Source organism: Pomacea canaliculata, linkage group LG3 (genome assembly GCF_003073045.1).
Source record: "Pomacea canaliculata isolate SZHN2017 linkage group LG3, ASM307304v1, whole genome shotgun sequence".
Classification (NCBI taxonomy): domain Eukaryota; kingdom Metazoa; phylum Mollusca; class Gastropoda; order Architaenioglossa; family Ampullariidae; genus Pomacea; species Pomacea canaliculata.
Window position 1 is genome coordinate 41,554,744 of NC_037592.1, and position 20,626 is coordinate 41,575,369.

At 48.9% G+C, this 20,626-nt stretch overlaps 1 protein-coding gene across 1 annotated transcript; it reads right to left on the reverse strand.

Moving 5' to 3' along the window:
- Positions 1-1,378: 1,378 nt before the first annotated feature.
- LOC112560304 (BTB/POZ domain-containing protein KCTD12-like) lies at positions 1,379-4,822 on the reverse strand. The gene is given in 4 exon segments (XM_025232074.1): positions 1,379-3,205; positions 3,208-3,565; positions 3,568-4,558; positions 4,668-4,822. Coding segments are annotated over 3 exon segments (813 nt in total). The 5' UTR covers positions 3,670-4,558; positions 4,668-4,822; the 3' UTR covers positions 1,379-2,852.
- Positions 4,823-20,626: the final 15,804 nt, after the last annotated feature.

The following is a 20,626-nucleotide window of genomic DNA, read 5'->3' on the forward strand; positions in this document are numbered from 1 at the left end:
CAAGGGATGGAAACACACTGTGTATAACAGCCAAAGACTAACAGCATCATGTTATAACCTGTCAAGCTCGGTTATCAAGATGACACCAGGTCAACAACAATTAGGAGAGTTTGTTGTCCTGCTAATCCGATCACTTGTCCAAGCCAGCCACACGAATGTTACTGTCAGGGCAACATTGTGACACATTACAGCCGGTGTTAGTGGATGGAGAATCGAATTTTGCAGATAATTCAAATATTATTTTTATTATTTCGTTTATTTCCGGTCACAATTTTATCAGAGATTTTGTGGATGGTCAGCGTTACATTCAGTGCCAATAGTTCACTCGCTGCAATGTAACATAAAAATGACTAATAATGTTTTACCGAGCGAATCCTGTTACTGACATGTAGGTGGCGCTGACTGTCGCACTTTACGATGCGGTATGGAAGGATAAAAGTAGAATGGCGGGCAAACGACCGTCAGCAGCCGATATAAAAACGATCAGGTTCGCTACTTTGTGTGTGTGTGTGTGTGTGTGCACATGTGTGTGTGTGTGTGCACGTGTGTGTGTGTGTGTGTGTGTGCACGTGTGTGTGTGTGTGTGCGTGTGTGTGTGTGTGTCGGGTGGGGTGCGCGCGTGCATGAGGGCAAGAGAGCGCGTGAGCTACATCTGACGGAAGCTGTCGGCGAGGTGTTGGTGGAGCAAGACTGTGGTGGTGTAGTTGATGGAGAAACTTTGGTGAGATTTGCGAGTCTACTCGTGGTGTGTGAGGGCTGTGTGGCGGCCGCCAGGAGGCGCTGAGTGTACAGTAATCAATGTGAACCACTGTGAGAGAAAGTCACTCAAGCGCAGCTCCGTCCTTCGCGTCAAATGCGATCATCACGCGAGGAAAGACGAGGTGAACATAAGGCATGGAGGTGTGGATACCTGCCTCTCCTTATCTCTGATTGACATTAATGATGATTACACGCGGGGCCCACACACACTAACACTCACTCACACCCACACACACCCACACCCACACACACACACTCACACTCACACACCCACACACACACACACACACACACACACACACCACACACACACCCACACACACACACACCCCCACACACACACACACACACACACACACCACACACACACCCACACACACCCACACACACTCTCACACACACCCACACTCACACACACACGCACTAACACACACACACAGATGCAGGCAGCCCTATAAGCAGGCACAGGGCACATAGACCTACGTGGCAAGTTTCAGACCAACGGAAATGAGAAAAGAGAAAGTTTCCTACACCGGGGATGAAAACACAGGAGGTTAGTTTGATGGACACGGAAGACAGTGACACACAAACGAATAATAAAACGAGTAACTAAGTCACACATGTTTGTTCTGCCTATAATTACAGTAATTGCAATTACCTCTAACCACCAAACTCTGAAGATCATGTTAGTAACTTCTTAAACATCTTAACTGTCTGTCTGTGAGCTGGAGGTGTGGGTGTGTGCGGCTTACAACTGTTTACTTCAAGGAATTTGAAAGTTTGTGTAACAGCTACGTGACTAGAAGTGGAAAGACTGTAGTCGGGTGGACGCTTTGTTGTCTCTCTGCAGCCGGGTAGCTAGGACCTACCCTGGGGTTTGTGAAGAGAATATTGCAAGGACTTATAGTGTCTTCTAGGGGGCATGTAAAAGGCATTTCAGTTGAAATGTATTCTCATTCTTGCCACTACGTTCTTGGCGCGTCACGTGATGACGCGGAGCATCAGCTCCACACTACGGCGCATCACGTGACAGCCCACAGGCGGCCTCTAGCTACGTGCTTTTGTTGTTGTTGTCAAGACAATTGTAAACAAACATTCACGATAAGACTGCTGTGCTCTCTCTATGCAGACAGACAGTGTGTGTGTCGGCGTGTACACTGCATGACAGAATACGTCACATAACAATCATGCTTACGTCAGCAGAGGCGCAGGCGTCCCCCGTCCACGTGACTGATGTCGCAACTGTCAACACGTGTGCTGCTGTTGTCAGTAAATACACTTGTCTACACAACAAGCAGCATTTCTCACTGAGCTCGCGCATGTCAACCAGTTTGTCCAACCAGACGAGGCTGACGTCACTAAACACGTTTCTAGACGTTTCCTGTGCGAGACTAACTTTCAGAAAATCGCATTTACACAAAAACAAAGCCGGTGATACAGATGTCAGCTCGCAGTCACACTTCCGTCCTCAAGAATGTCATTTCGTCACTTCCGTCCTTGATGTCGCCGTCTCAATACTTCAGTTCTTCCTTGTTCTGTTTTCTTTTTTCGTCCTTCACACGCTCGGCGGGAGGTTGGGGGGATCCAGCAGCAGAAAAATGATAAGATGCATCCTTTGTTCTCGCCAACGGACAAAAACCGTCGTCTGTACACAAACCGGAAGTACATTTCCGCCTTCAGTCGGCAGCTGGCGGTTGCTGGGTGCAGAAACCTGTTGGATCCTTGTAAGGCAAAGACACGGTCACCAACTGTATCGTCCCCTCCACGTTCGCTCGCACTGCACCGGATGGTCTACGTGGTTCGAACCCCTGCAGCTCAGCATTAGTCACAATGTGCACGTGCGCTCAACAGTCTGTCTACCGCCAGGACATTAATGTAACAGCCACTCCATTCACCTGCCACAAAGGTGGCCAAGGCTCCACGACCGACACTCCACTCTTCTCGCAACCTGCCTTCCTCCCGGACTGGCTGTCGTCTGCTCTACTTAATGATTAAAATCGCGTGAAGGTGTATTCATTCAGTCGTTACTAATCTGAACAATGACAAAAATGACTTTCTAATCTTACACGAAAGAGAGCGAATGCAATGTCCACTCAGCGTCTTTCGAAAACAAACTCGTTATAGTGCTGCCACTTGGCCTCCTCCGTGTCCAGCCCTGGCTTCACCTCCCCGGCGCTGTTGGTGCCGCTGCCGCAGCTGCCCACCAAGAAGAAGTCCTCCTCCTGCAGCATGTCGAAGGCCTGCTCCAGGAAGGTGTGCTTGAGGAAGAAGCGGGCGGTGTACCTGTCGTCGTCCCCGCGGTCGGGGTCGCGGCTCTCGTTGAGGGTGTCCTTAAAGACCTCGCGACACAGCGACACCTTCCCGCACACGACGATACGACTCAGCTTCCGGAACTTCACGTCTGCCAGGCCGTCCCGCCCAAAGGCGAAGGTTCCTCGGTACCCGAGGTGATGTACCCGGGCTGCTTACCCATGCTGGGAGGCATGGACGAGGCTCCCACCTGTCGGAGGACGCCCGCCGGAGAGGGAACAGCAGGCATAGTAGGGAGGGCAGGGAGGGTGGTCAGGACGGGTTTGGGGCTGAGGTTCAGAGACTTGACCATGTCCGTCAGCTTGAAGAACTCCGCCTCCTGCTTCAAACGCTCGCGCTCGTGAAAGTTCTCCGGCAGCACGAGCTTGAGGTTGCGCAGGTAGTCGAGGATGTAGCGGAAGAGAACCCCGTCCCTGTCCAGGAAGTACTTGCCCTTAGAGTCACGTGGCAGCTTGTCGTCTGCTTTGCCAGAGAAGAGCTCGGCAAGCAGCGAGTCACCTGCAGCTTCACCAAGGTGGCCTTGCTGGTGGTGTACATGACACCTCCGACATTCAGCTCCATGATCTCTGTGCTGTCCACGGAGTTGGGGGTCTCAGACATGGGCGAGGCGAGACGAGGGACAGGACACTGACCTCAAATCTTTCAACTCGGGCCGTGGGGCGGCTGTAGTTCAAGTTGCGGTCAGCGCAGACAGTAAAAACACAGACACTAGCCTCTTGACACACCTCCCAGCATCTCTAGCACCACGGGCAACAAGATGGCGCATCAAGGTGTCACACGATTGTTTCCTGTGCTACAGGTGCACACCAGAGCCTCACTGTCGTCACAACAGTATTCACTCACAGGTCACGGTGAGCAAGATGAGATGCTCACGAAGACTTCACCACAGGACTTATCTGTATCTACAAATCTCCTTCACTCAGCCTCCAAATGACTTTATGTCAGGTAAGACAGGTTGTGAGATTTCCAGTAGACTGTTCACACCTGGCGCCCAACAAACGGCTGCTATCCACCTGTGCTGTGCTGTCTTCTCACCTTATCTTGTCTCCCTTTCCTACTGCTTCCAGTCCCTGCAGTACAGTTGGGGTGTTGTGGCGAGTGGTAAGTCGGGCAACAACAGTACTGGCATGCGATGCTCTCCCCACAACGGTCTGTCCTCTGTCACTCAGTCCCTCCCGATGGTCCTACCTCCGTCTGATGGCAGCCGGCACAACAAAGACTAAACTCCACAGCAGCTACCAAGACTCTTCCTCCCAGCTCCACACCCTCGCAGCACCGACTGGGCATTATTTACCCCCGCACTCCTACCACGGAGACGAGAGGCTGAGGCTGGGCTGTGTGCAGTTGTCGACCTGTTCTGTTTCAGCAGCAGAATTGTTTCCGAGCCGCCAGCACCGAACCTATTGAACGGTTCGCTCCTCCGTCGGCGCTGACACGCTGCGCGGCAAAAGCTTCTTGCGGACGGCCAGCAACCAAGATTACAGCGGGTCTGGAACACAGCAACATACAAACATTGATCACAGACCTACAGCAGTCCTGAAACAACAGCAGCACCTCGTCATCCGCTCCGACACTTTCACACAGACGACCTGACTTACGGACTGTGAGGTAGTGTAGCGAGTGTAGCGAGTGTAGCCGGCAACTTGTATCCTGTCCTGCTCACCAGCACTCTATATATAGTTAGACACACACACACACGGACACACACACACACACGCACACACTCACACAACGAGGAAACTTCTCCCAACTCCTGGCTGCAGCGTTCACTCAAGGGAGACACGGAAGTGTCGTCACACTCGAGTTCCCGGGAAACACCTTACAGCAGGAAGACTAAACAACTCACTCGCTCCATCAATCAGAAATACTTGCGTTCGTTTCACAAAAACACAAACGGCAAAGAGGAGACTTCTAGAACAATCAATAGAAAAGTGGACTACAGAAACCGTCAGCAGCCGGCGTCGTAGCGCAGGTCCCCGGGGAGTCGTGTGGCCGTTAAACTACACCATCAGCTACAGACTGCAGCATCGGGTGGCCAGACTTTGACACCACCTCCCCACAGCTGTGTAAGTCCTCACAGACTGGTGACCGGGCCTCCTCTTCTTCCTCTTCTTCCTCTCCTTCATCTTCTTCATATTCTTCCTCTTCCTTATCTTTTTCATCTTCTTCATCTTCTTCATCTTCTTTGTCTTCTTCCTGCATCTGACTGCGTCTTTCCAAGTCCTGCTCCCTTCCTTGTCGCATCCATCTTCATTTACTTTCTACCTTACATGCTTGCTTAATTCTTCATTCTGTGAGATCCATGATAACACAAACATTTATGATGAGAGATTATGTGAGATGCTTTATCCCACAAACACGAGACTTTCTTACAATTCCTCGTAGTTTGTGACTAACACTCCGGCGCGCGTGTCTCCACGAGCAGCACTTGCGATATCGACTGGCAGTTGTCTGTCCTACAGCTTGCAATAACAAAAAAAGGAACAAAAAACGCCGTGTGCATGTAAGAAAAAAAAAACAAAGTAAGAAACATTGATACATAAACACAGACACAGGCGGTGAGGACGACAGCTGTACAATCATTACAAAATAAGACATCATCAACATACTGGGTGAGTGGTTTACCGGCTCTAGCAGACGATCGCTGAAGTAACGGACTGTGGTCCCCTGGACTGGAGGGCGAGGTGGCTGGAAGGTGGCTCTCACACAAACACCAGTGGCACCGGCGCTACGCTTGCTGCTGCTGCTGGGTGGTGGTGGTTGTGGTGCTGATGGTGATGGCAGCGCCACGGCTGTGCGAGCCACAGTCCGACTGTCGATGGCGGAGGGCTGCGAGGTTTATAAGCGGGAGACGGCAGCAGCAGCAGCAGCAGCGGTGGTGGTGGTGGGCGGCGCTGAGTCACAAACGCTCTCCTCGCTCCACTACTGCCTCCTCGTGCGCCTCGGCGATGTGTGGGACCGCGAGACGCGCCATCAACGGTCCCTCCTGCTGGTCACGTGACAACCTGCCAAACGCGGGTCTTTCAACGTCGTCTGTTAGTTGGCACCGACAGGACCTCCAGTCCTGACATCGGAATAAGCAGCTCACACACACGCACACGGACACACTCACACACATGTACGCACACACACATACACACAAGCACACACACATGGACACATGGACGCGCGCCTGCTCAACACAACGGGTATACAAGTAAAATAATCCTTTTACACTGAAGTCCTTGGGTGAGACCATGTCTCGTACATTCCCATACACCGTTCAGAGCTCAGAAGGTGTTCACAGCATGGCGGCCACCGGAGGTCCCCCGACCCTCGCCCCCCACCGCCACAGAGCCGCCAGCAAACTGTCTGTCAGCTGCGCTGCCGGGGACCCGCTGTCTGTTGCCTCCCACATCACCTGTCACCTGGGCCTCCTGGCGATGTCGCAGTTGAGAAGCAGACCGACGATGGCGGCGCGTGGCAGAGATCAGGTCCCTGGAGACCTGGCAGGGGTCAAGTCACCGGAGACCTTGTGGGGATCGGGTTGGGACAAGTGCCGGAGATTCGCGGCCCTTTGCCTCTTCCTTGTGGGACTGATGCCAGGCAAGAATCCACGAATCATATTGTCACCACCCACTGCCGTGCTACACCAACATGTGTCATTCCTTGATGTACATAACAATTTCTTAGGGGCCTGTCACACTGGGCAACTTAGGGACACGGTGCGTGCCAATGGGTGACAATTGCTCGTACAGTCAAGCCCTGGCTTTAATATCTAGGTCACGTGGTGCTGCACCTGGACACCTGGACAATGGTTTTAATGTCTAGGTGACACGGTGCTACACCTGGACCACAACTAAGGTAAGCAGTACTAGCAGAGAGTACAAGAAGATTTCTCAGCAATGTCTTGACCTTTACACTAGGACACGACGGGTGGGGTCAACAGAGCTGTTCCAGCGATTCCTGTCAGCTCTACCTAAAGGTCAAGTGGGGTCATGTTTTCTGTTGACTAAAGAAGCCTCAGTTCATCTGATGATTTCTGGTTAAGATACTGTCTCCACAAATAATCCCTTTCCGTTGTCATGATGCAGACCGACAATTCTCGCCACGTGCAGTGTGAGGTCATCCTTGTCCAGATACACAAACTGACCCATGGTCCCAGCTCTTGTTGGCGCAGGCTCTCACAACAAAAATGTATTCCTGTATAACCCTGATGTATGTGGTTGTTGACTGTACATGGGTTTGCACGTGCTGATGTTTGTACATGGTGTTTGAAACTGGGTTTTTCCAGAACCAAATCATTTGTTCACTCAGAGTTTACGATATGTTTTCTTGCACTAATCGCTACGGACTTATTGGAAAAAATTGCACCCGCTAACCTTTCAGGGCATGTTTAACCAGGTCATACTTTGTTAAGGACTGTGTTTGTAAAATTGTGTATATCATGGTGAACATTTTACACAGACGATCCCCTATTCCCCTGTGTATTTTCAGTTAAGAATGCCTTTTTTGGATCCATTGCAAATCTCTAATGGAGATGCTCAGAGAAAGTGAATTAGGAAAAACAGAATAAACATCCCATAATACATTCTGCAACAACATTAACATCCATCGTGGTTTAGCTAAACAGCACCACAGAGAGTGAGTGGTAAACATCTCCACAAACTGTCCTGTGTCCACAAAGAAAAGTGTGGAGCAGTGGGGCTCAGTGTGGGGCTCAGTGTGAGAGTGGAAAGAGCTTTGCTGACAGCGAGGAGGACAATGTGATAAGACGTTGCACGTGCCGGCCACAACCCTCGGCTGTTTATTTGCGGCTTTAAATGTCATTTTGGTCGACAAATGAGTTCCTCCAGCGGAGGGCTTATCCACCACAGACCGGGACAAAGGCGAAGGACCCTACAGAGACCCGACTATTGCAATTTGCTTGGACTACTGTAAATGCACCTTGACCCTGGTGCCACGCCCTCTGACCCTGTCATACTCGGCGGACTTTAAAATCGTGGACATCAACAACGTCTTCAACTTCAGACGGACTTTCACAAAATCTGGAATTCAGAATGACAAAAACCAATAGCACCAAGAGAACTCCGAAGAACAAAATTTGATATTCCAGAGAACATGATCTTTCTTGATTCTCCAAACAAGTCTTTGACATTTCCTTCTGTCTGCCCAGACAGCTCGTCTTTCTTGTCTTCGCTGGAAACGGTTTTTAACTCTGTAACGAGGACAACATATATTCCCTCTTAGTTTAAATACATATTCTGGGCTATGGGTATTAACAAGGTACAGGGAAGGACGGAAATAAATGTTGTAAATATTTCAGGGACCCAACAAGGGAAACAGTCACACAGTGTTCACACAGAGCCGGTCACAGAGGAAGGAGGGTAGACACGTGGTTGCTTACTTCACACTAATGGCTGGTCACTGAGAGACAGCGAGATGAACACAATGGATGAACACAATATGGCCACCCCACGACGGTTACAAGTTCATGGGAGGACATCAATCTTGTTTGTAGACAGGTACTGGTGTAGCCGCTGCTGGTACCAGGCTGCTTACTTTGAATCAGGATCCGTGCTCCACCGGCAGCAGCAACTGTCTGTGAACTTGTAACTGTGAACTTGTAACTGTGAACAACTGTGAACAAAGCAACAACTGTCTATCAACGTAAACACTCAGGGTAAGGAAAGGGAAACAAGGGATCTGGTCATCATTTTGTTCTCAAATGTTTCGAACCTTCTGCTATACGGTCCAGAGACTAGAGACTAGAGAGCAGCGATGGGGCTTCTGGTGTCGGAGGGAATGACACAGACGGGATGCGATCCCACGTGCTGTCATGTCGCTTGTCTAAGGTGTTAGTCCATCCTCAGGATTATCGTGAGTCGAGGATTATCTTCTACTTGTCTCATTGATGTTTAGGAAGATGTTCACGACTGTGCAATAGCCTCTGTCTACTCTTCTAAGACTTGTTTGCGGCAGCTGCCTTCCCCCGATGTGTTATTGTGTTGTGCTGCTGTCTGCAAGTGTGTCTGTAAATATGGCTGCGTGCATGCACATGGCTCTGCCAGTGTGAACATCTCTGTATGGTTGCCATGGAGACCTTAACGTGTGACTTAGATGTAGGGGAGGTCAGAACCTTACACGGTTGTGTAGGTGTAGTCCAGTGTCATTATTACTAACTGGACAGACATGGCAGGCTCTAGTCACGTGACATGCTGCCAGAGCTGCTTGATCTTTTGCGTAACCTTTCACCTCTTTGGAGGACGGCTGTGGACCGCAAGGACTGCGATGTGGAGATAACAGAGCATCACATCGACACCCAGGAGTCCTTCTCTGTCAACGTGTTTTCTGTACTCTGTATTAGCAGTCCACCAACAGTATTCTCACAGCGCTGATGACAAGACGACCAGTTGACCACCTACTCCACAGCGTGGGACACACGAGGAACTCTACAGCAAAGACAGTTTGTAGAAGAGAGTAGAGAGCACAGGTGATACACTGTAAGCCACATACACAGTGGAACAAGTAGTCCTCGGTCTTACACCGCACACAGTGTGAGATGGAAGACTAGAAGATTCTGGAGAACATTGCAGCTTGGCACAGCATTGAACATTGGTCCTGACATGACACAATACACACAAACAAACAGGTAGATACATCGATAGATAGATATCAACACGCCACCATTACTCTACCAGCCTCAACCAACACTTCGATCTCGACAATGCTCGATCATAGCGACCTTTGCCCTTTGGCAAGCGAGTGTGTGCAGCCACATACCGGCGGAGAGAAAAAACGGAGAGATGAATACACACGAACATTCATGCACGCGCAAAGCAGCCAGAGAATAATATTAACCTGAAGGCTTGGCAGTCGAATGAGGTCGGGTGATTTAAGGCCACCCGGGTAATCGATGCTCGGTCGTCGTGTGAGGCGAGCAGTAAATCGTGGAGGCGGCTAAACCACAGCTTCTACCCCGCCGCCCTGTCTCAACCACCTTAAACACTTCTTTCTCCGCCGTCTTCATGCACCGTCGTCTAAACAGCACCCATAGAATAAATAATTGAATGTTTTGATCTTTATTAGCCCTGTATGCATGACTAGGATATCAAAATTCGTCCATTAATGCGCCTGGGTGAGCTTTAGCACTTTCCCACTGGATTGCCAACCATCGTTAGGCTCGGCTTCCTGTGAAGGACTCGCCACCCTGTGAGTTTTGTTCACAAGAATTACACATACATTACACATACATACATTACACATACAGTGCGGCAAGGGACTGGGACTCAGGGAATCACACACACGAGTGTACTGAAGCTACAGAGGAGTCAGGACATTGTACCCAGTTTGTATGAGAGAAGCTAACACCTAGAGTTGCAGATGTAGTGTAGGCGACTAGGTGTCGTGGTCCCTGATGTTGCTGGAGGTCAGATGTCGACATACAGAGGGGAGGGGGAGAGTTTCAATCAATCCTGATACACAACAACCTGACCTTCTCCAATAGACAATCACATTATGACGACCTCCCATAGACCATCACACATTTCATTATCATCTTCACCGCCACCTGATCCTCTGCTGCAGCCACAACATTGCACAACAGCTGGACAGCTGCACACTTTGTATGGCACAGGACTGCCACAGACACTGTATGACACAGGACTGCCACAGACACTGTATGACACAGGACTGCCACAGACACTGTATGACACAGGACTGCCACCGACATTGTTGGCCCACTAGTGCCATGCTTATTGCTACACCAGGTATGGCTACCTGGCCCACGGTGACACTTCGGTTGCATGTTAGTCAGACTGCAGGAATTATTCTGTGGATTAATCCTGTCTCTCTGTCTGTCCTCCTCTGTCACATGATTATCATCTCAGGCATTAGCCAGATCCACAGACATCTTTCTGTCTCTCGTCCACTCACCGACAGTATCCTGCTACTCTTTGTTCGTCAGAAACCTTCTCTTTCCTTTCTAAAATGTTTCTCTTCTCGTTTATAAGTTCCACATCCTCGTCCGTCTTTCCTCTTCACTGCTTTCTTACTATAGCATTGACCTTTTCTAATTTTTTATGTATGTCATTAATTGGATATCGTAAATTATTGTCCTGTAAAAATTCTCAAGTCGACAAACAGACGGGATAGACGGACGACTGCTGGGACAGAAGGAAGACCGGAGAAAAGGAAGTAAAAGAAGACAAGGGAAACAAATTATTGCCCTGAGTTACACGGCTGCCACTTCACTTTCTCCTCAAAGTTTTTTTTAATGGTGTTCTTGGGGCTTTGTTTTTATTTTTGTTTTAAATTTAATTTTCTTTATTTTATTGTTTTTTTCCGTTTTCTTCAACCTTCTTCAGCCATGACACTTTTGTGTTTTCTCGTCAAATGTTCTTCAAGCTTCACTCAGGTTCGCGGCTTTGCTCCGCCAGGTTTTTACCGACATTAAAGAAACTTCTGATGATTATCTCGGACCTCCATGTGGAAGTTGGGCAAATGATGTCGGCGATGACTACAGAAATGACATCAAAGAAACTTTCAGCCAAAGTGGTTTACTTGTTGCTGTGATGGCCGACAGCTTCACAAGAACATGGAGGATGGGCTGCGGTCTTTGAAGATCCACTGCCGGCTTCTAGCATCTCAGTCAGTGAGCTTCTGTCTTTGTCTACACGACTTCTTTACACGTTGATAAGGCTGGGTTATAGGGCTTCATCGATACACCCGGTCATTGTGGAAAAGACTTCTGACACTTAAGTATTTTGTGAAGAAAATGGAATGAGAAATCAGAAAAACCCTCGAGAGTAGTCCGACTTTCGTTCTGACACTCCTTCACTCACTCACTCAGGCGATCGTCAAGAAGAGATGATGTGAGTCTTGTTGCTAGGTCCTGTTTGCTGGTGCGTCTAGTGCTGGACATCACGTGAAGCTTTTCTCCGACTTGACTGATCTGCCGCTAGGTGTCGCTAGTGCTGCTACATCATGGTGGCGCCCTCTTCGTGTAGCCTGGTGTGTCTGCATGGCGTGCTGCAGGAGCAGTTGCTGTCGGCACTGGTGGAGGTGACTTCAGATTTCCTGCTCCACGTTGTGCAGTCCACACTCGGGCCAAACAGTCGTCCGCACGTTTGTACAGAATAATACTTCAGCATGTTGCATTGAACTTTTATTTCTTTACTTTTTTTATGTTCAGAAAAGAAGATATGTGAAGGATTTATTGTCTTTTTATCAACTGTTGACGAGGTTGTAAACTTCTTTACTTGAAGCTGCGTTTGTTTGTGACATGTCATGATGTTTTTCTGTTGGTTCGAGTAACACATAAGACAGAGAATTGCAATACATCTACATGTCTTTGGCAAACAAATATTTTCTCTTCTTTTTCACTAGTTGGAAGGCTGGTCTTTCCCAGCTTGTGATATGACATGTGTGCCAAGTACTGACGACAGTGAGGTGACAGTGAGGTGACAGTGAGGTGACAGTGTGACAGCATGAGCCGGTTATACTTTATATTATAATGATATGAATGCTAGAGTTGCTATGTTTATCTGATGGCAGCAACAGTAATGGAGGCTGTTGTCTCTGGGGAACATGGACAGGGAGGGGGAGGCTGGAGGGCGGGTGGCAGGCCCGAGTCCCATTGGAAGACAGTTTATCTCGCTGGCAGAGAGACCCGCAGTTTTAATTAGCACTTAGGTGCCAGACACATAATTTAATGATTTTTAACTAAAGGGGAGGAAACCCAGCTTCAAGTGGATCTTGTCTTGATGGCTGATTGATCGACGCTGTAAATGTTTTGTGGGTACGGGTGGACTGACGTGTGGGAGGACGAGTTTGTGTGTTTGAATGCACGATATTCTTAGGTTCCGGCTGTTTGAGGTATTCTTAGGATTCGGGTTTATTCATGTCTGCATTCATTTGTAATAGTAAATGTGATGTTAAGACAGAAAAGACACGAGGCTGTTGTCTGTCCTCGCCAGAGATTCTATTTCGTCACGTGACCTGTTGACAGTGGCTCCAGGAGCTCATCACTAATGTGATGGCTGCTTGTTGATGGTGTGGACCAGGTTCTGTAGTAGCTAGGTCGTTTCCCTAAAGATTTTCTGGGGCATTCCGTGATGTGATCATCTTCATTCTGACAAACAAGGTCGTTGCCATGTCTGGCCTCGTTGTGAGACAGAGCTGGTGTGAGTGGTGCACCTGCTTCAGCCGCTCTCCTGTTGCTGTCAGCCTTCATCTTTCCTTGTAAGCGGATTGTAGGGGCTTCTGAATATTCCATCACATTCAGTCACGTGCCAGAAGTTTGGCCAATAACCTGCTTGCGATTGAGTAGAAGCCTCACTAAAGAAGAGGCCTACCCCGGGTGTAACAGTCTTGGGTTTGTTGCAGTGGATGCGGCGGCTCATAAATACATTGGTTCAGTTGTTTGAACTGCTTCTGGTGCATATCCTAATTATTTTCATGTAGTACAATATTAAACAATGTAGCTGCTTTTTAACATACTGACTTTCATCTTCCTGCTCCTCGTAAAAGAAATATTCTGGATAAAATTATAAGATAAATTATTTCTCTGAAACTATTTTAAGATTGATATTTATTCATGTCAAACAGATGAACTTACACTTGTGTGGTATCCTTTTAACCTAATTTTCAAACTTTTATATAATTCTCCAACGGAAAATTTCTCATTCTATGAAGCTTGCTTTCAGCTTTGAATCAAGTATCGGTAGTCAAGAAGTGAGCTTTCTTGAGGGAAGCACTGCAGGTGCCTTTCTGTCCTTATCTTGCCTTACTTCTCTCACCTCTGCTTTCTTTATCTTGTCTTATTTATTTTATCTTGCTTTACTTTATCTCACCTTTCCTTACCTTGCCTCGTCTCACCTGTCCTTACCTTACCTGCACAGAGCAGCATGGAGAGGCTGGCGACCTCTGTGCCCCCGACTGGCGCCGTGGAGGAGACAAAAGGAAAACAGTCTGATGGAGGACACAAACACAAACTGAGATTGACAAGTGCCTCCCGCTCCTTTGATATTTACCTTCAGCCTCTTTGATATTTACCCATGTCATGTGATTTAATGATCTTGCCTGCACGGCTGTGCAAGGTACAGACATGGCGTCCAGAAACATCCAGCGGCGGCCAATCACAATCACTCGCCACTGCACGTGCAGCCTGTCGAGGGGCTGAGTGCCGTGGGCGACAACTCTCGCTGATGACAGGGGCGACTTCCTGATGACAACAAGGACGAGAAAGTCGGATTAGGCCATGAATCGAACAGTCGATGTCCACATGTGTACAGTATGTTCAGTCAACGATGTTGCTTAGGCAGACAAACAAACAACAGAGCCACGGGAATAGCTGAGTGAAGTATTCACGGTATCTTCTTCCTTCCTTCTCGCCAGTCTGTGGGAGAGGTGTGTGTGGGAGGCTGGGGGAGATGGGGAGCGGGTGAGGGAGAAGATTTCATCTTTGGGCTTCACATGCATGGCAGCCACACGTGGATCAAAGTAAATATTTATTAATGTTGTTGCGACTACTCTGCACATCGCCGACACTGAGATGAGGACAATGGTGTCTGACATAGGACATGGACATCAATAGGTACACGTGTACATGAGGGACACACACCTTGATTATCTGAGTGCCGACGGTATTGTTTTGTTTTGTTATTGCTTGTTTTTGGCTTTGGTCTTTTTGTGTATTCTTTGTTATGTTTTTGGTTGTTTTTTTTTTTTTTTTGTTGGGGGGGGCTGTTTTTGTTTTTTTTGTTTTTTGTTTTTGTTTTTTTTTTGTTGTTTTTTTATCGATGAAACATGTTTTACATCCTCAAGCAATGATTGTTTAGAGATTATTCAGAGAATTCCTATTCTGGTGGGAGGTAAGGTGAGGAGGTTCAACATGTAATAACAGGAGAGACAGTCTAAAGAGCTTCATTGAATGAAACAAGTCGTCAACACAAGTCTGGCCATTGGTAACAAACATTTCATTTCATTTTGCTCAGAGAGTTTCCCCCAAAACCTCTTTTCCTCCTGAGGAGGTCTTGTGCCGACGCTTTCGACAAATTTTGAAGAAAATATTCCTGGCAGACGTTGGGCAAAGCTTTGTGGAGAAGCAGGAGGACAATGGCACAGACATCTCAACCAGCACTACTCACGCTCTGTCGTCTGCTTCTGTTCCCACAGATGTCGCAGCATGGCTTCCTGTGGTTGGTGCTGCTGAGCGAGGCAACTCCCTGCTTGCCGCCACAAAGGTCCATTACCGCCGACCAATGGCTGCGTCTGACGCCGACCGACGGAAGCTGCCTGTCACGTGCAGCACGTGCGACACGCCGGCCTCTCACCCACAAAGGTCAAGGCCGTCTCCTGGGGGGGACGGGGACAGAAGCTTTTAGTCTCCTGCGTCTGTGTCTACAGGAGGTCACGTGCGACCATTCAAGGCGTCTGGAGAGGTTCCAGTGGGTCAGTCGTGACCACAACTGCTTGTAGAAAGGAAGCAAACTTCTGGACTCAGCTGCTGACAACAGGAGGAATGGAATCGAGGCTTTCTTTTTCTGATTTAACTTTAGTTCAAAAGAAATATACAACCAACCATTTCAAAGTTTTCTGGTGTTATTTACTCTCACTGTCACATGCTACCTCGTCAGTGGTCAGGCCCTGAGGATGAAACAGGAAATCAGAGTGTGTTGTTTATTTAGTTAAAGCGTTTGAACTTTGCAAAAGACAGACAGGCAGACAGAAGGACATCTGCAAAGTTATCCACATCCATCAGAGGTCAGTGATTTTGTGTGGGCCTCGGGTAGACATGCAACTAGACGAGGTACGACACTGCCCAAAGGTCAAGGGTCAGCCTGCAGGAGTGAAGGTGATTACAAAAGACTGCAGCAGCAGCGCGGCCAGTCCAAGGACAGGAGAAGGAGGAAGAAAGATGGGAAAAGTAATGTGAAGGATGGGCGCAGCTTCAGCGGGAGTCGAAATGTGCGAGTGGAGAAGGGATTGAGGGAGTGAAATGCCAGTATTGGGGGCTTGATGCCCGGGCACAACTACCCGGCCTCAGGAAATGATGGCGCTGGCACGGGGAGGCTGGATGAGCTGTGGCAGTCCGGGTACTGAAATGTGCATTACCGTGATGAGACTGAGCATCCAGGGTGAGTGTACCGTGCATTATAGTGATGAAGAGGTCGTTTCCAGGGCTACTGAAATTTACCTTAGTTTGATAAAGCAGGGGCGGTGTAGGGGGACTGCGTTCCTAGGGAGGCTGGCACCAACATTATCCTGATGAGGCCTGCACCTCGACAAGGTTCGTGTACAAACATGGACCGCCCGCCTCTGCGGAAACATTTCATATTTCATATCCGTGGCCCCCAGTTCGGTTTGAGATTTATAGAAAGATGGGGAAGGTCTGTGTCACTATGGGGGCCGCCATGTGGGGAGATGTTACCGGCACCCACGGTTTGTAGTTCCTCGTGTCGAGAGTTGCAAGAAAGCTGCCGTGAGTTAAGTTCATGTCTTGAAAAGTGTTTCTACCTGACGACGATGTCACACAATGGAGGGACGGAGGACCTTGGCGAGTACATGAGAGATTCTCTCCCCGTGTGACGCAGTCCACTTCCCCGGTTGACCCAGCGGTGGAGCGGGTACCTGACCCTGTAGGGGGTGGGGTAGGTACGGCACATCGTCTACCCGACTTACGGGTAAGGAAATATTATTTGAAACTACAGCGAGAAATGAAAGTCACTGACATTGGTCAAATGATCTCCCTTTGTTTGCCGCCATGTCTGTCTTACAGGAGTTTGTTTGTTGTGATGAACGTCAGACAGATGACCGGAAGCTGTGACCGTCTCACGGAAAATGAAAACAGATGACTGTGTGACTGTGTGACTGTGTGCACGTGTGCACGTGCAGTGATTACAGCTTCCGGCTGGCCGCACGCGCCGTCACTGGCGGCCGTTGATGAACAAACACGGCATCTGCCGCGCACCCTGGCGGCCAGTGGCGAGGTCACGTGGTCTGGGGGCGTGACGGGGTCACAGACGTGATCAAGATGCCTTCTGGCGTGTGATTGGTCCGAGCGTCGTCCGACTGATGGGACTGTGATGTCGGCATTGGGCCATCGCTGCAGCAGGACCTCCACCCTTGGTGGCTGGCGCGTTTTCATTAGTAGCTGCAGTGTTCTCGTCAAGTCCTTTTTTTAAAAAAAAATAATATTTGTAGCATTTCTTTCGTAGTTTCGACTTGTGTTTACAAGTGTGCGGACATTTTCACTTTCACTTTTTCTGGTAGTTTACTTTCTCTCTTTGATGTTCCTTGACATCTGTGTTGGTTTACTTACTCTTTCAATATTTCAGTCGTTGCGATCATTGTCGATCTCATGATGTATAAAAAAGAAGGAAGTTACTAATCTTAGTTTTAAGTTTCACACATCCACACTGGAACGTGAAAGAATGCAAACTTGTAAAATCAGAAAATTTTGCAAATGTGACGAGAGGTTTAAATTTTGCTATCTGTATATTAAATGTACGTGTGTAAATATTGTCTATATTACCTATGAGAGAGAGTTTGAAAAAGAGACAGAATATTATTAATACTCAACTCCTTTACAGTTGTTCAGCGCGTGCACACGTCAGTGTAAACATTTCCTGTAAAAGCTGTGTTCACGAAGGTCTGAGGACTGTGAGAGTTTGTACAGAGGGCCATCGGCAAACATCTCCATTGCTTCTGTCGACAATACCACGGCAGATAGAGGAGGATGATATCCCTGTAGCCATGACCCGCGCTGGTCTCTGTGGGAGGTCAGATTTCATCAAAGTGCTCTCCCTTACCTGTGGGCACGGACAGGGGTCACTGCCCTGCAAAGGTCAAGGACAGGAGAAAGACGAGCTCACCCTTCTGGCGGCTGGGTGTGAGGTTAGCCGGCTTCTCTCCTCCACCGTCCTTCCTTCCTTCCTCTTCTACCATTCATTTGCCTGCAGATAAAGTTATCTCTCGACTGAAGATTGACTGTCTGGAGCAGAAGTTCCAGACTGAAGATGAAATATTAATACCTCGCCGCCAGAACGGATGTGACGTCAGTGAGTCGCTCGGGGCGAGCTAGAAGCTTCCTTCTGTCAGCAAGGGGCCTGCGTTTGAAGTGTTACTTCTTATCTTCATCAAAGATTGTCGAAATCAAATGTACACCTCCAGCCTGTCACGTGACTTCCTGGGTAGCACACCTTCTTACTCTGTACTTCAGGTTTCCTTACATTCCGCGACATGAAGTAGGAACAGATCGTCGTAGAGACAAATAGATTGAATAGAGACAATGTCACGTGGTGTGACAGATTGTAGGTATCATCAGTTGGGCTGGTGTATTGACTGACAGCTAATGTGACACTGACAGCTTGTGCCACGTGGACTGAACTGAGGCGAGAGGTAGTGTCACTGTCAACAGCGTATAGCTAGTGTCACGTGACATTCGTCATGACCACTGGACACAACAACAGACATGACACTGAGCTTGACACAGCACTGCACTCGCCATGACATTCAGCATTGCACTTTGCATGACACATGGGCTGCGCGCGCCGCCTGGCGGCAGTGCAGGTCTACAAGCGCCTTATCTGTGACGAGGGTGATTGCTGCAGAGCCAGGAGAACCTCTTGAGGCTGATTGCATCCATTCTCCGTCTCGCGCTAGCTTCAGTGCCTCTCCACAACCAATGGCTATTACATCCCAAGTCAAAGACAGCCCCGCGCTCCAGTCGCCTCCCCTTCCCGCCATCTTACTCCCATGGCTACCACCAGTCGGCACCACTGCCTCCACATCTGCTTCCTTGGAGCAAATAGCTGGACAGGAGGATGGAGCTGCGCGTGAGAACGATGTGAGGGAACCGAACAGAACAAGAAAGCTGCAGCCACAAGAAGAAACCAGTCAGGACCTCGGGGACTTCCATGTCGAGGGTGGGTCCTCGTAACCTTCTGACCTGTAGTGTGGGAGGATTCTGCACCTGAGAGATTTGTGTAGATATAGTGATATATATATATACTTTATAATGATCATAGTTATACATAGTTATATGTGAATTATGTCACATGTTTAATGTATAGTCACTTGGTGCACAAGTCTATGTTGTCTATGTTGTCTATGTTGTCTATGTTGTCTGTCTCTAGTGACTTCGCACTGTCTCGTGTGAGTGGCACACTGAGAACTAGAGAAAGAAATGTAATCATCGATAAATGTAATATCAAAGAGTAAGCCGCAGTCTACATTATATAGGGTGAGGTCAACTTTAGGGTCTGGCAGCCAGCAGAGCATCACAGGCCGTCTGCACTCGGCATCACAGGACAGAACAACTACAAGAGCACACCAACGACAGTAAGCAACAACAGTAAGTAACAACAAGCAACACCCACAGAGCCACGTAGCAACGTCCCTCCTACCCTAATGACCTTTACCCTCCCCACCCTGTACCCTGTTCTCCTCATCCTCATCCATACAGGAAAGCACTTCCTCTCTCAGACCAACCTCGATTATCAATTTTTTGTATTTCCGACTGTATCGGTGACATCGAGGTGGAAACATCTCGCGGCTCCACGTGACCTTACGAGTCTAATAATTACGACCCTCATTAGAATAAAGGATTAAACATTCATTCCGCCGCTACTTGCCATGACTTATTCATATCAACTGCCATTTGGTCCTGCTTGACCTTTGACTTCCATCCACTGGTGCTTCAGTGATCGTGCAGCCAATCGCTGTGTGCGCGTGTGTGGGGGGGGAGGAAGAGAGGGAGAAGGGGGGACTGGGAGATGAAAAGTGGGAAGGTTGCTGCCTGCTGTTGTCATGAAGATGACGGAGATGATGATAATGATGATTGACAAATATGGCGCTAACCCGCACCAACACCAACAGCAACACCAACACCACCACCAACACGCACCACCACCGACTAGCCGCCTCCTGTTGCCGGCCTCCTCATCCGTTAGACTCGTTCTATCGCCTCTCGGAGGACTCTCGCACATGCGCAGTAAGGGCGGCGTGGGCGCATGGAGGCACGTGCGGCCGAGATTACAGGCAGCGCGCCAGGCAGGGGCGAGAACCACTGCACAAGGGAGATAACAGTGAGGCACGTGATGCATCCCGGGTCAGCCTGTTACCCTGACAAGGGGACGTGACTCGCTGGCAAAGAAGTCTGGACCTTGGGAGGGTGTTATTCACAGTTAGGGAGAGGGTGTGGGGGCTTGTATACATTTACACCTGATAACTGTGAACTGCTGGACAGAGGGCATGATGGAAGTCACACCGATTCACCAGAATGTGTGTGATTCTGTGTGTGTGATGCCGTGTTTGTGATTCTGTGATTCTGTGTGTGATTCTGTGTCTGAGTGAAAGTAGTCACGGAACATGCAAGTGAAGCCAGCAGCTTATTACACAGGCTACAAAAGCAGTTTTCGTCTCAGTAAGACTGACAAGACTTTGTCAACTGTGGATCGATTCCCGTGGCGGGGCCAAGCGCAGGCCAACGTTTCACTTGCAGATGGCGGCGCGCTTGTTCTGTGTCATCATCAGCAGCGACCCAACGACGACCTGTGAGAACCCTGCAGACACC